We start from the raw sequence: 14,474 nt of genomic DNA, 5'->3' as shown, positions 1-14,474 counted from the left end.
TAAAGAAGTGCATCCTGTGTTTGTGTTTCATTGTGCTCAGTCTCACCCTGACCTTGTGCCTGTCATGTCAGGAACATTGTCACATTATCACGTTCGTTTTATCAGACTTTACCATAAACGTGTCAGGACGCCCTGATTCTTCTCACGCACAAGCACACACACACACACACACACACACACACACACACACACACACACACACGCTCTTATCTTTCACCATCATGAATAAAGATCAAAAGGCACCCGATGATTTCCTGCTGTGTTTCAGCGAAGGTCCGTGTGTTTGAAGCTGTGCTCAAATACTGCTGAGCATGTCTTTATGCATCATATAACTGGTGATGATGGTAATGTAACATGAGTGTGTTTGGGTTATGTTGAACTTAAAAAACAGCTGGAGGAATGAGGTGATGCACAAACATGAAAGATGAGCATCTGTTTCTTAAAATACAGTTTTTATTTGTGAATTTACACTGATTAGCAATACATCTAAAAGCAACTCCATTAGATAACCATTTATATAGGATTTTCACAGGTCACATAGTAGCTTGGCTCATTCTGGCATGCCAAAGCGAAACTCGTTCTTTTTTTTTTTTTCATTTTAAAAACAGAAAAATAAAAGATGGATAGAGAGGCATTAGTAAAAGCAAGGTGCAAACAGTCGGAAACAGAGGAGGAGAAAATAAAAAGGATGCAATGCACATTCAGTTCATGTGGGAGCAATTACTGCTCTTTAAAAAAAAGCCTAGTGCTCTCTGCAAACTAAAAAAAAAAAAGAGGAAAGCATACTGCCATAGCAATGGAGGATGAAGAAAGAGAAGTTTCCAGGCGGAGCGATGGAAAGAAAGTATCTGAGTGATAAAAACATGGTGTGTTAGTGTCAGGCTGTCCCTCCGCTCTTTACTCACACATATGCACTTCCGTTTTCAAACTCACACCTCCCGTCTCAATGTCTCTGGAACCTCAGCTCTTCGCCCAGAGCCAAAAAGCTACCGTTTAACAGTGCTAAAGATATGCCCTAAAACATCCCCCCGCCCTCGCTCCCTCCCACTTAATCCAATACTTCACATTGCTCGCTGGGATATTGGTACATCTGGTTAAACTACAGGGGGGAGGATGTGTGGCAACCCATCACACTTTGGCCTAACAGAGTTCAACTGTGGGTCATCTGACGGCTACAACACCATTATGTGTGCCAGAGTGATGACGTGAGGGGAGGCTCTGAACGCTGAAATGACGACCGAGTGATTGAATTAAAGTATAGAGCTCTGAATAATGTTCCAGTTTACAAAGTAAAAATCAGCGAGGAAGCAGAGCTGCTAGAAAAAAACAAAGAGTGGAGTTTTGGGAGCCTGAGGGGAGTGGATGCAGTCACTGGGGTGTTTATTAGAGGTCTTATGTGGGTCTGTTACGCCCAGAAGGCGGACGAGAATCACAAACCCTTGTCTGATAACAATGGAGGAAAAAAAATTACAATATGGCTTTAAAACACACAAACACATCAAACGAAAGATGCCACCGCTCAACACTCCTCCACCCATGATTCTCATTTCAGCTGGCAGATAATTCCACATTAAGTCGGCGCTACACTTCCTGATTTATCATTATTAGTCAAGTTGAGATGCAGAGATCATTCGTCACATGTGACACCAATGAAAGACGATTCTTCCTTCCTTTGACTCACTTTCTGGGTCCTGACCTTTTCTCCCACACCATGCCTTTTTCTTACTACTTGCACATCTTTTTACCAAACTACTTCACAATCTCCTTCACCGGTGAAACCACCTGCAACTTAAATGTGTCATATAACCACGAGAAAAGTGCAGCACAATAAAATAAAAAATATATAGTCAGAAATCTATAGCCAACATATCCAGTTTTCATATATCTGTGTTATATAGTAAATTTGTGTACTCTGAAGATTAGAATATCATTTGAGCAATCAGGCATCACTACAGAACAGTCAGCCGTATAAATTCAGTTCTTGCAAAAAGAGAAAACATGCGTAACATCCGTATTCTCTGAAAAAGCTTAGAAATGAGTACAAAACAGAATCGACTAATACCAAATCTGTGTTCCATAAAAAAAGATCTAATTTCATGAGATGAAAAACTCGACACAAACAGTGACGCTTCACTAAGATGAGATTGTTTCTTCTTTTCTTTCAGAACGTTTGGCAAAAAAAAAAAAAAAAAAAGCTGAGATGAAGAAAAATGCTACATAAATACTCAGAGCGACGCGGCGGCTCTCTGAGATCACTTTTAATGAGAGACCGCCGGCCCTCGTCCTCACTGTCCAGTCTGGTGACCCTTTAACTCATCCACAGTTCACCCGCTCAGCTGGAGAGGTCTGTGTCAGATTCCTGCGCTAAAGAAGCTTCCAGAGCGAGAGAGAGGAACTCCTCTCCTCCACAGTAAATAAGTCAACACAAACCCTGTGGCTGTTTGTCTCAGACCAGTTTTCCAGTGACTTCAGATTTCACGCGGCCTCTCAGTTCCCTCGGCGGAGTCAGGTGACCAGAGTGTAAAAACGAAACCCTAAAAAGCCTGGGGACTTCTGACAGAGTAAAGGTTTAGTACGAACTCGTGCAGTTTCACAGCACTCAACTCTCAATTGAAAATTGGATTTCAATCAAGAAACACTCGAGGTGGTTTCAAGTTCTGTTTTCAAAGCAGGAGGAGCCAGTTATTCAGGATCTAAACGGCCTCGAATGACACTTCACGGCTTCCGAGGAGCCCAGGTAAAGAAATGCATAAAGTGTGTGATCGGGTGTGACACCCAACACCCACACAAGTCACCTTACATCTGCTGCCACTTTAAAATTTGGACCCACAATCCCCTCCTGAAATTTCTCCCACATTCTCGTCCTCTGACACTTTGTTTCTGTATTCTGTTCTCTTGCCTTCTGCAAATAAAACCTTTTTGTTAAAAAATCAAATAAAATTACAAACAAAAAAACATAAAATGCTGACATTAAAAACAGAGACGAAAAAAGAACACAGACATGAAACAGAAAGGTGGCTGCTGCCCCTCCTTCTCTTTCTTCTTCTTCTGCAGACTTTCGACTTTTCGGCTCTCAGGCCTCCAACTTCTCCTTCTTTTTGTTCTTCTTCAGGAAGGACGGGGTGCGGAACTTCTTCTTCTTCTTGGTGTTGGGCGACTTGGAGGGCGAGCTCTCGGGGGACAGCGCCTCCTCGATCTTCTCTCCGGGGCGCACCGTGATCTCCACGCTCTCCACGCTGGTGGTCAGCGCGCTGACACGCTTGGACAGCTCCTCGTCCACATCGTGGTTATCTTTGCCGTTCATCAGGCCCGTGTGGTTCTCTGGGGGAGGGAGGAGGGAGAGACAGGTTAGATCAGGATAAGTAACAAGAAACAGATGAGGATTCATTCTGCAAAACAACCTTTCAACAGAGGTCACCTGACACTAATGGACACAGCTTTTTCTTCACCTGCATTAGAGCAAATTCTACTGTGAGGAAATACACTGAGACAACGAAGTCTGCAAACAGCTCTTACATTAATGTCTGATGTCATCATTTGATCATAGAACACGTTATAAACAGCAGTAATCCTGCAGGTTAGGGTTCACTGACCTCCCTCACAAACATCAGGACCTGTAGTGCTTCAGTCTAAACCTCTCCCTCTGCTGGATGGAACTAAAGAAGTCCTGTTAAATAACCCCACCACTTTCAGTTATTAATAGGTACCCATCTTTCCTCCACCCCTCCCTGTGTTGTAAAAAAGAGGCTTTCCCGTCCCTGCTGTACTGAACACACTAATACCACTTGAACTGTGTTGAACTTCCGTTTCCCACTAAGAGACAGGCTGTCCCTGTGTTCTACATATTTCATAACACCTCTGCATAAAGCTGCAGTGACCTGGTAGCCCAGAGAGTCTGTCCTCCTTTCCCCTTAAAAACGAGGCGAGTTCACCCGCTCTCTTAACGGCTGTCACGTAACGGCTCTGTCGCATTCTTCTGTGCAGGTTAGGGAATGCAGGGCAGCGCTGTAATGTCACCTGAACCTGAAAACACCCTCAACTCCTCCTCTGGTTATTTCCACGTTCGCACAAGAACACACAAGGGGGACATTAAAAAGCTGCTTGACCCGGTTTCCCCGCCACAACCGGGTGACCTCATAGAGGCGGTGTCAGAAAATATGGGTCCCCTGAGCCGCTGTGCTGTGGCGGGTTAATTGTTACTCATTGTGTAGCGTTACGTGTTTGTGCTGGAGGGAAGCTGACAGGAAGTCAATCCCTGAGTGTCATTATTCTCTGCTTTAAAGAGCCGCTGTGTGCTTTGTCTCTCTTGGAGGTACGCAGCACGGCTTCAAATGTTAAACACAAGATGTCTGTGTGCAGAGATATGATCGGAATCATGTGATCGGACATCAAAGCATCTCTAGATGTTTTGGATGTTTGAGATTTTTCACCACAGGCAAGAGAGAAACAAGATGTGGTAGTGATAGGAACGCATTCATGACTATTTTTAGTTAACTTAAAAAGAAACTTTAACTTCTGAGAGTTTAGACTCAACATTTTATGGATCTTTAAGATATATAGTTTAGGGGAAAGACATACATATTTGCTTCCTGCTGTAACCAATGCAAGAGAATCAGCATTACTCTAAAGAAGTATAATGGTCCAGCTGGGAAGCTGCAAAGCTTAGCATTAAGACAGACACAAATAAAAGTGCCTACATTATCAAACTACCTGTGTTTAGGTGCCCTTTGTTTTGAATGCTTAACTCCTTTGTTCCAAAAACGTGGGTCAGACTATAGACTATAAATCACAGACTTAGTCTCAGTCACCACATTGGGGGTGCTGACTCAATCTGACTTGCAAGAGGCAAAGGGGCGGAGTCGAGGCAGGCTTGTGGACTCCTAGCTAACAGCTATGCCATGCCCTGAGTTGTTTCTGGATCGTTCAAAAATCGTAACTTTTATATCTTCAAGACAAATGAGTAGTAAAAAAGATCATTCAGAAATTAGGTTCTACAGCCTGGTAGCATTTTTTGTAACTGGCTGTAATAAAAAGCAAAAAAAGAGCACACTCCGACCAAAACCGTCTTCAGGTGCACGACTGAACCGAGGCTATTTAAAGGGTGAAGAAGTCAGAAGTCTAAATGTCTTTTCATGACTTAAGGCTGATTTATACTTCTGCGTCGAATCGACGGCGTAGCCTACGCCGTAGGTCCGCGTAGCTCCCGTACCTACGCAGAGGCCTACGCACGTAGCTGACGTGCACCTCCTCCAAAATGTAACCACGCGTAGAGCCGACGCGGACCGCAAGCTCTGTGATTGGTCCGCTCGACGGCTTGGTCTTTCCCGCATTCACAGCACTTCTGGGATCCCGCACATCGTCCGTGTATTTCATCTCCTCCTCTCTATTCTTCATGTAATCATGTCTGTATGATAAACAGCAACATGTATCAGCTGTAGATTAACAGAACACGCTCTGAATCTCTGTGGAAAAGGAAACAGAGATCGTAGCGGGACCGGAAGCAGGCGACCAGCTATCAGAGAGACCACACTGCCCTCAAGCGTTTCAGAGGAGAATTGCTGCGCGACACGGACACATCGACGCACAAGTATGTGGGCTCATGTCCGCGTCAGCCCCTGCTGCGTAGGGGCGACGCAGAAGTATAAATCAGCCTTTATAATCTCTGAAAAGTAGCGTAAGAACTTGCAACGGACAAGTTTCAGCACAAAACCCTCTTCAGTGAAGAAGAAGACTTTGAGCTGACTTCTTTACTTTTTGTATCAGCCTGTAAACACGTATATTTCTGCTGTAAAAGTTAGCATTTTATCGTGGGTGTTGATGGGTTCTCCTCAAGCGGCACACTCCAGTCTAAAAATATGAGTCCAATGCGGAAGTGTTAAAAGCTGCAGTTCATCGAGGATCCACTTGAGGCTGGCTCCGGAAGTACCAGAAGTCACATACACATGAATGGGAAAAAGACGATCTTTGCAGCATTAATAAACATGTTTACAGCCTGGTACAAAAGATGAGTGTAGTCTGAATAGCTTATTCCTCGATGTCCTCTCACTGTGAGGGGGGTGAATTTTTTTCTAACGTGGCAATTTCGAAGATATTGAGATTACTAGTCTTCCAATGAGAGGCACAGCTGCCTGCAGGAACACTGCAGCTGTTGGCTAGGAGGCTCAAAGCCCGCCTCTTTACGTCACACTGGCTCGACAGAAGCAATATGGCTGCCACTGCCAATTGGCCTCAAAACAGTGCTCAGAAACAGGTGGGTGACGTCACGGATACTTCGTCCATATTTTATACGATACGGGAACTGCAGATTTCAGCTCTCCTGCATTGGCTTCATATTTTTAACATCTGAGGTTGCTGCTTGGTCGGAACCCAAAAGTGGGTCACATAGCCACAGTGACTCATGGACGTGTTTTCCGGACCTTTATTTTGAAGGACATGTGCTTCCTGTGTGGCAGTGTGCTTGCAGGAGGTGGCAGTAATGCACCCTCCGTGAAACGCATCAGAAATCTGGGTCATGATTGTCGTCCATGAGGTGGAGGTGAACATAAATTGATCTTTTAAACAAATATAATGTTAATTTTTGAAAGCTAAGCTAACCTCTCTATTGTGCTTCCCTTGCAAACATCAAGCTTCCCATCCAACTCTCTTTCTTTCCCAAAGATGTCAGACTATTCCTTTAACTCAAAAATATTCTTGTCTCGTATTGCATTAAAAAGCTTCAGCTCAACAGCCAATCCTGATATCCTGCATGTCCCTGAATGCACCCACGAGGAGGGCCTGTTGTTATTCTGGGCTGATCACAAATCAGCGGCTCTATAGGAGGTGAGAAATGAATGTGTAGGATCTCTCTGTGTGAAGTATAAACGCAGACTGCAGCAGAAATGTGTTAGTGTGTGTGAGCTTGTTTCATCACCTCTGTGTAAGGATACGTTCTTGTAAACAACAGCAAACACCAGGTTATTGATTGATTTAGACGGCTGAGTGTAGACAGGAAAAATCATTAGAGCAGTAAAAAGTTATAGCACAGTTCAGTAGCTTAGGAGCTGCACGCTGAGCTCTGAGTTCATTCATTTCACTTTGCTCTTTCATGCAAACGTCAGATCCTGCAGACATCAGAGAGGAAGAAGAGTCTGTCTCCGGTGAGTGATACCTTCTTTAGCTGGAGTGCTTTGCGGGGACTGGGTGAGAGACACACACTGAGAGAGAGTGGAGCCGTCGTCGGAGGTTAGCTCGTGCTCTCCATCTGCAGGGAGGGTTAGGAGGGTGAGGAAGGTGAGGGGGTGAGGGATGGAGATGAGAGGATTGCAGGGCGGTGCGGAGGATTGAGGCAGTGGGATGACAGCGGGGGTGAGCGGGGATGAGAGGCGGGTGGGGTGGATGGAGGGGGAGGATTTGGGGATGAAGGGTCAGAGGGGGGTGAGGGGGGATGGAGGGAGGAGGAGAGATTAGTGGGAACACACATGTTAGAATCAGGCCATGCACAGCTGCCTTTCCACAAAATGTACAAAGTCCTATCTGCTGATGATCGGCTGTGTTATCTGCTGCTCCTGGCGGCTGAGCGAGCACTGGAGCATTAGTCGAGGTGTTCATATGTCGATGGGACAGACGCCCAGAACTACAACTTCAGAGCTGTCTGTTACCAATTTGGTCTTTAGTGTATTTTTTTTATGTATGAGGTTCAATCCAAATTACATATTTACTTTTAAAGGAGATTGATTAAGATTAAAAACGCTTAAATATGTTGTCCAAATAATTCAATCTGGACCACATGTTGGTTAAAAATCATGAAGAAAAGCCAATTAACTTCATTTTTATAAGTTAGCTTTTTTTAATTTAATGCTTAATCATGATTAGAAAAAAAAATCACATTATATAATTGGAAAATAGATGCTATCCATATCCAGTTTTTTCTTTAGGACAGCTGAGGAGAGACGAGGAGAAGACATCAGGGTAAGACATGCAACAGAGGGTAGAGGCCTGGAGTCAGACCGTCGACTGTAGGAATGATGGTGATATCCTCTTTACATGGGGTGCATGTTTCGACAGCTGATGCACCAAGATCTGATATTTAAACTCAGAGTAGGCCTGCACAAGACAAGAGAAATATCCAAAAATCATTCAAAGTGGAATAAATAAAGGCCTGAACTCCTAGTTTCTGTATCTATGTTGTGAAAAAGCTGTTTTTTAAACTCAAACTCACACCAATTAACCTCAGGGTCACTGATAGCTTGCTTATGCTTCATCTGTCAACATTCAAACGGTGTGAAAGCATGAACGTTCCACCCAGGCCTCTGTTAACAGGTCAATTGAACACGTTAGCTGCTTGTTAAAGCCCTCGTGAGGAAAGATTCACACCCTACACGTTTGCTCTTCTTTTCTGCACACGCCACGGTAACATCTTCTGATCAAAGAGCTTCCTCCTGCCGTCTTAAAACACTGATGTTTCTTCAGCGAGCTGTGTGACGCTCACCCCCCTCATCGCGGTTTCAAGCATTAAAAATTTAAAAGTAGAAATTGGCAATCTCGTGGTTGATGGCCTTTTTGCCTTTTTGGGCCACAGAGAGGAATCACTATCGGTTTCAGTCAGTTTCACAGCCATTTAGGATTCCTCACGTTGGCTTTCACACAGAATATTTACTCTTTTCAATGTGGTAACTTCAGATATCTGCAATCTGATTATTGGGAATGCTTACACCGATTGATGATTCCTATTTCTTGTGTAGGCCTACCTCAAATGGATGAAAATGTAAGACATGTGCATCACTTTGAACCACAGTCTTGGATTAAAAGAAAGACTTTTAATGTTTTCTTTTATTTCTCACCTTATTATGAGTCTAATGTAGGGATGTAAGGACACACTCAACACGCGATTCAATTCCAATCCGGATTTTTTGTTCACGATACGATTCACTCGCGATTCTCTAACGATTTTCAAGAAAACTGGATTGAACTCAAAATTTAAATAAATATAATTTTATTTCAGTCCTCAGATATGGACAGCTGCATTATATTTGTTCTCTTATATTTCTTTGTAAACAAAGTCATCTGTTTTCATTTTGAAGGTGTGTTATAACTCAAATTAAACCACTGCACACTTTTTTCAGCACCTTGCAAAATAAAATAAAAACACCATACAAAAATACCTTGTTGGAACATTTCAAAACTGTTATAGAGAAATGTAAAGTGAACGATTCCCAAATGAAAGCATGAAATATTAAAACAAATAAGGTAACTCTCTTTAAATAAACTAAAGTGCAACTTCTGTTCCTGGCCTAGTCTAATGTTCAAATCTCCTACAGAATGTTATCGTCCCGGTAATGCTACAGTGCAGCTCAGCATTAGAAGCTTCATTAGTTTGTTGACAGAGGTTACCCTGTCACTTCGGTTAGCAGTCAGTGTCACACATACAGTCTGTCACATCTTTCTCATGCACAGATGCAGCGTTCAGAAGACGGTTGCGTAACAGCTTGTACAGTGAACATGCTCACATGTTTTGTGTTTCATGCATTAAGCTCAGTTTGAAGACATTATAAAACACACTCAGCAGCAGCATGAGTCGGGCCATGATTAAAGTCCTTTTATGATGGGCGCTTTGCAAACACTCACCACGGGTCGTTTTCACTGACGGCTGAGAAATTAAGTTCTTTCTACTGATTCATTTTGACATATCATGCTTAAAATAATGGACGGTGTGTGTGTGTGTGTTTGCAAGTGTGTGTGTGTGCATCCAGGCATATATCAGGCCATTGCAGACGGTCTCCAGCTTGCATCCAGATTGGCCACCGGGGATTCATAGGGCTGTGGGGGCAGTAGTGTCATAGCAACGGGCTGCGCTCATGTGGCGGGTGTGAAGACCTGCTGTCTGTTCGGTCTGCCATCTTAGTCATACCAACTCCTCATGTATGTGCACACACACACACACACACACACACACACACACACACACCTTGTTTCATGTGCACATAAGAGCATTCAGATGATCCTATAAACATGCATGGACACATGTGCATGCTAACGTACACACACATGGCTCTGGTTCACTGAGGCAGAGGAGGGTCGAGTGGACATCCCCCTCCTCGCTATCTGATCTCTATTGATTTTTTTCCACTGCCACTCTGAAAGGCAGCGGGACAGAGGGCTAACATGATTAGCATTGACTATCCTCTGTGTGTGTGTGTGTGTGTGTGTGTGTGTGTGTGTGTGTGTGTGTGTGTGTGTGTCTGTCTGTGTGTGAGTGTGCAGACGAACGCAGCAGTAGAGCCCATAGGGAGATCTCTCATGTTATAAAGCAAACAAGTGTGTGTGTTTGCATGTGATTCCACAGGAAGCATGTGCATATAACATAGGAGGACTCCACTGGGATTGCTGCTGAGGCGACATGTCTGCAGAGCGGGGATTGTGGGGATGTTTATCGACAACAAAACAGCAGAGAGAGAGCGTGGAACAAATGGTTCACTCTGCAGGTCGGGAGACGGATTAGCAAGTTTTAGGAAATCCTGATTTAGTTTGAGCTCAGTTTGAAATCAGCTCCAGCTGTTTCAGCAGACTCAAAGCTCTTGGAAATGTCAGATGGAGCTTGTTAACAACTTTAACAGGCAGCATCAGGACAGGCCCACATCTGGCTGCTCAGGTCTCATGTTGTCTTCGACTGGAAAGTCTTTACGGGGCGTGCTTCTGCTGCCTGTTCGCTCACATCTCATGACGAGTTTCCATAGGCTGTGTCTTTTTATCGAGGCTCACAGATTGGTTATTGAGTGATTCCTGTTATCAATGTGACGCTGAATTCACAGATGGGTGGGATTGTTTTCAGGGCTCACTGCAGGAGAAGACTTTGGCTCAGTGTGTGTGTGTGTGTGTTTCAGTGCCAGTGTGGGCCAGTGTGGGCTGAAGCCCATATGTCTCTCAGTGCGAGTGGGCTCCTGTGCTCCTGTGAACCAGGTCCACACACCTCTGAACAGTCCCGGATTCAAGGATTGCTGAGCATGGGATTTCATGTTTAAAGAATGTGTGTTTGTGTGTGCGTGTGTGTAAATATGTGTGTGTGTCGTACCGCTGAGGCCCAGTTGCCTTCTCTCCATGTTCTTGTGGTAGTCCTCCCCGTCCCTCTTTGACAGCTCACTGAAGGGGTTGGGAGGCAGGGGAGCCATCTGCTCGTCCTCTGTGGGCACGTATGGCTGGGAGGAGACAGCAAGAGGGGTGAGCGTGGGAGCACACACACAAACACACACACACACTTACAGAGATAAACTCTGACATGCATGCATATACAGAAACAAAACGTCTATTTTCTCAGACAGTTGAATCAAATTAAATTATATACCATCTCCTTAAAGACACACTCTGAGTCATTCAATATAACAGAGATGAAAGTGAGGACCACATCAGTCAGGACTCGACTAACCACAAACTCTGCACACAATCATTCAACATCAATCAGTCTGAAAACCCAAACTGCTTTTGAACAAACATTAGAAAGTGATGCTCTGAATAAATCAGACGTTTAAATGCAACCAACACCCAGAGACAACATGCACACACATCACACACACACACACACACACACACACACTGTCTAACATGTTGAACATGTGTATCAGTGTGAAAACAGGTCATACAAATCATCATGCTCACACACAGAGAACAAGGAATGCAACTTTATCAAACACCAATAACGACATGCAATGTTTGTGTTCTGATCGGGTGAAGACAAACTTCAAAACTCAACGGTGTCAAACAATAAAAAGAACACTGCAAACAGGAACGACTAAAACACTCATGTTAATATTTACCAGAATGTTAATCTGCACTGGATCCTTCAAAACAAAACATCAACCACAAAACTGTCAGCATTGAAACTTCTATATTTGATAACTGTGTGTTTTTATTCCTCCGTTTGATCCTTCTTCTGTAAAACTTGGAACAACTTTCAGCTACCGGTGGTTCATTTAGGCCAGAGCAAACGTACTCACTTAGCTCCACCTAGTGGCCACAAGATGTTATCAACCTCACTGTTCTGCTGCAGAGCAAGGAGCACAGACACAGATGATTTCAGTTATTCAACTAATAAAATCCATCACCTTTAAGATCCATTTCCTCTGTTGGAGTCTGAGCAGATACACAATGAGCCGGGAGAGCTAAAATCAGCCTTTAATTACTGTTTAATAACCAACCAATCACAGAAACCTTCGTGAAATGGAAATGCTTATAAAATGTTTGAAGTGTTTGCTGTGTGTTTCTTTTAACTGTGTAAAGCACTTTGAATTGCACTTTACATGAATGCTGCCTTATAAATAAACTTGCCTTGTCATTGCTGAAACATTTACTGAATATGAGGAGGAGGGGGAAATATTAGCTGGTCATTGACGTCTGAAGCAAACATATTATTAGTGTGACAGAGTTGAATACCTGCTTGTTTCTGTGTGTCTTCCTTTGTCCTTTGTTTACTGTTAAATTATACTTCCCTGTGTTTTGTGTAAAAGTCTGATAAATGTTTAGATTGTGATTGCAGCTTTATTTCCCTCAGGAGGCAATAAAACTGATCCTCATCCATATTTCATGAAACTTATGGAGGAAATGTTGCATTCATTTTTATAAACTATAAAACTTTCAGACCTCATTTCTTTAGATGTCAGCTGAATGAGGCTTTCATTATGTGTCGACATTTTGAAGATAAATTACACAAATAAACTTGTTAAGATTTAAGTTTTGCAGTGTTCTGTGCAACTGGAAGGCCGAGTGGTTTTTATAGTATTTGCATTAAAAAAAAGTATAATAAGAAAATAATTTGAAACTTTTTTTCTACTTTTTTTGTGGAAAAAAATCTAAAACAAAGACAAGCTGTGAGAGTTTCTGCTGTTTCTGCATTTTTAAACTTGTGAAAGTGAAGGAACTCTGAACTTATGTTTCCTCTGACATCCTGTGATGACTTTTATCACCAGAGGAACATTGCTGCTCCTGCTGCCACTGAACATATTTATCAAACAAACTAGGAGAACTGGTTTGTTTGATAAATTAGGAAACACTCAGCTTGGTAAGTTTTGAGTTATTCTCATCCTTCTGTTGAAATAACCGAACAAGTTATGAGATGATTAGCATGAACAGTTCATCTGTGACCGTCTCAGTGTTAGAGTTTAAAGATCAAACTTCAACCAGGAAACGTACTGAGCTGAGATGTTTTAAAGGTCTGACGTGACACGAGAGAGAGAGAGGGAAACTCACCCGTCGAGGAGCGTCGACCGGGATTCCCGCGAGGTGCTGAGAGCGGGGTCCTGATGTCGTCACATCAAACCGGTTCTGCTCTCTGATCTGTGACGGCAAACAAAACACACTGATGTTAGTGAGAAGTGACGTGATGAGGAAGTGCTTTCCTCTCAGGAACATCACGTCCATCTCCACCTTACATTCATTTCCTTTCAAAGCAGCACTTAACATCAGAAACACATCGTTACTCCTCCTATTTATGGGACTTCAAGAATCTGCTGCAAATGTTAAGAGATTCAGACGATAACTTTACGTTACAGGAGTGACTGATTCTGACTAAGATGTACGGTGGACTCACTTTATTCCTCTTCAGCAGCACCTCACTGGGGTCTGTGTTGAGAGGGACGAACTGATTCGGGTCCTCGATTCGGATTGGGGTTCCCGTCTCTTCGGCTTTCATCCACTGTAGAAGAAGAAAACATGAGATCAAGGCTTTCAGCTCTGTGCAAAACACACAGTTTATTACTAATGCTTGTGAATCAATTATTCAGAGTCCAAAGTTTTCAAAACAGATTTGAAGAAACACCATTCAATCCATTTATTTGAAACAGTCTGGGAGGCTGTCCTGTATGAAATGCAGGATGTTTAAAACTGAGCTTAAGCTGGAGCTATGTAGTCTCACTTCTTCTGGGCTTCTCTAAAGAACACGTCACTTCTGTACATGAAGGATGCAACAGTGTTGTTGAATTCACGATATTGCAAGAACAAACATGTTTTGATCCCATCCAGAACCAGTGATAGTGTGAAACCATCGGTCTACTTGGCATTATCCTTTTTGATCTACTCGTTACATGCAGCAAAAATTTGGAAATTGTGGATGCTCCTGTGCCGTTTAAACCTGACATGTGTTAGTGTGTCGGTTTCTTGAGTCAACAAATGAGAAATGGAGAAAAGGTGACAAATGACAAAGTATCTGCAGACAGTCAGACTGAGCTGACTCATGACACGTTGGGGGAAGTGATATAAAAAGTCACTTGGCAAAAAGTCATCCTGAAAAGACTTGTGAAGATGTGATGATCAAAATCCAGCCAGGCCAAAAGACTCTAGAGGAAGAGTTCACTGCCTCACTTCCACATTAAAGTTAGAGAGGTCAGGGGATCACAAGATGGGTTAGTAAACACACTGGAGCCAGAGTACAGATTCCTGTCCCTGAAGTCAAATATTATTCAGATCTCTACGGAGAGACGAAGGCTGAAGTTACACAGAGCCTCGAGCAA

At 43.2% G+C, this 14,474-nt stretch overlaps 1 protein-coding gene across 7 annotated transcripts in view; it reads right to left on the bottom strand.

The window, feature by feature from the left end:
* Positions 1-433: 433 nt before the first annotated feature.
* Positions 434-14,474, bottom strand: part of add3a (adducin 3 (gamma) a) — a 150,682-nt gene continuing 136,641 nt past the window's right edge. For 4 of the 7 annotated variants that reach the window (XM_034688004.1, XM_034688007.1, XM_034688006.1 and 1 more), the window contains 5 exons: positions 13,556-13,660; positions 13,216-13,302; positions 11,048-11,171; positions 7,148-7,240; positions 434-3,321 (listed from right to left, as the gene is read on the bottom strand). In XM_034688004.1, the coding sequence (XP_034543895.1) occupies positions 3,074-3,321; positions 7,148-7,240; positions 11,048-11,171; positions 13,216-13,302; positions 13,556-13,660 (657 nt within the window). In that variant the 3' untranslated portion in view covers positions 434-3,073. The remainder of the gene's footprint in view (positions 3,322-7,147; positions 7,241-11,047; positions 11,172-13,215; positions 13,303-13,555; positions 13,661-14,474) is intronic. The other 3 variants (XM_034688008.1, XM_034688010.1, XM_034688009.1) reach the window with 1 other exon arrangement.

This window comes from Notolabrus celidotus, chromosome 7 (genome assembly GCF_009762535.1).
Source record: "Notolabrus celidotus isolate fNotCel1 chromosome 7, fNotCel1.pri, whole genome shotgun sequence".
NCBI classification, from domain to species: domain Eukaryota; kingdom Metazoa; phylum Chordata; class Actinopteri; order Labriformes; family Labridae; genus Notolabrus; species Notolabrus celidotus.
Note: the sequence above shows the minus strand (reverse complement) of the source record. Positions and strands in the feature narration are given on the sequence as shown.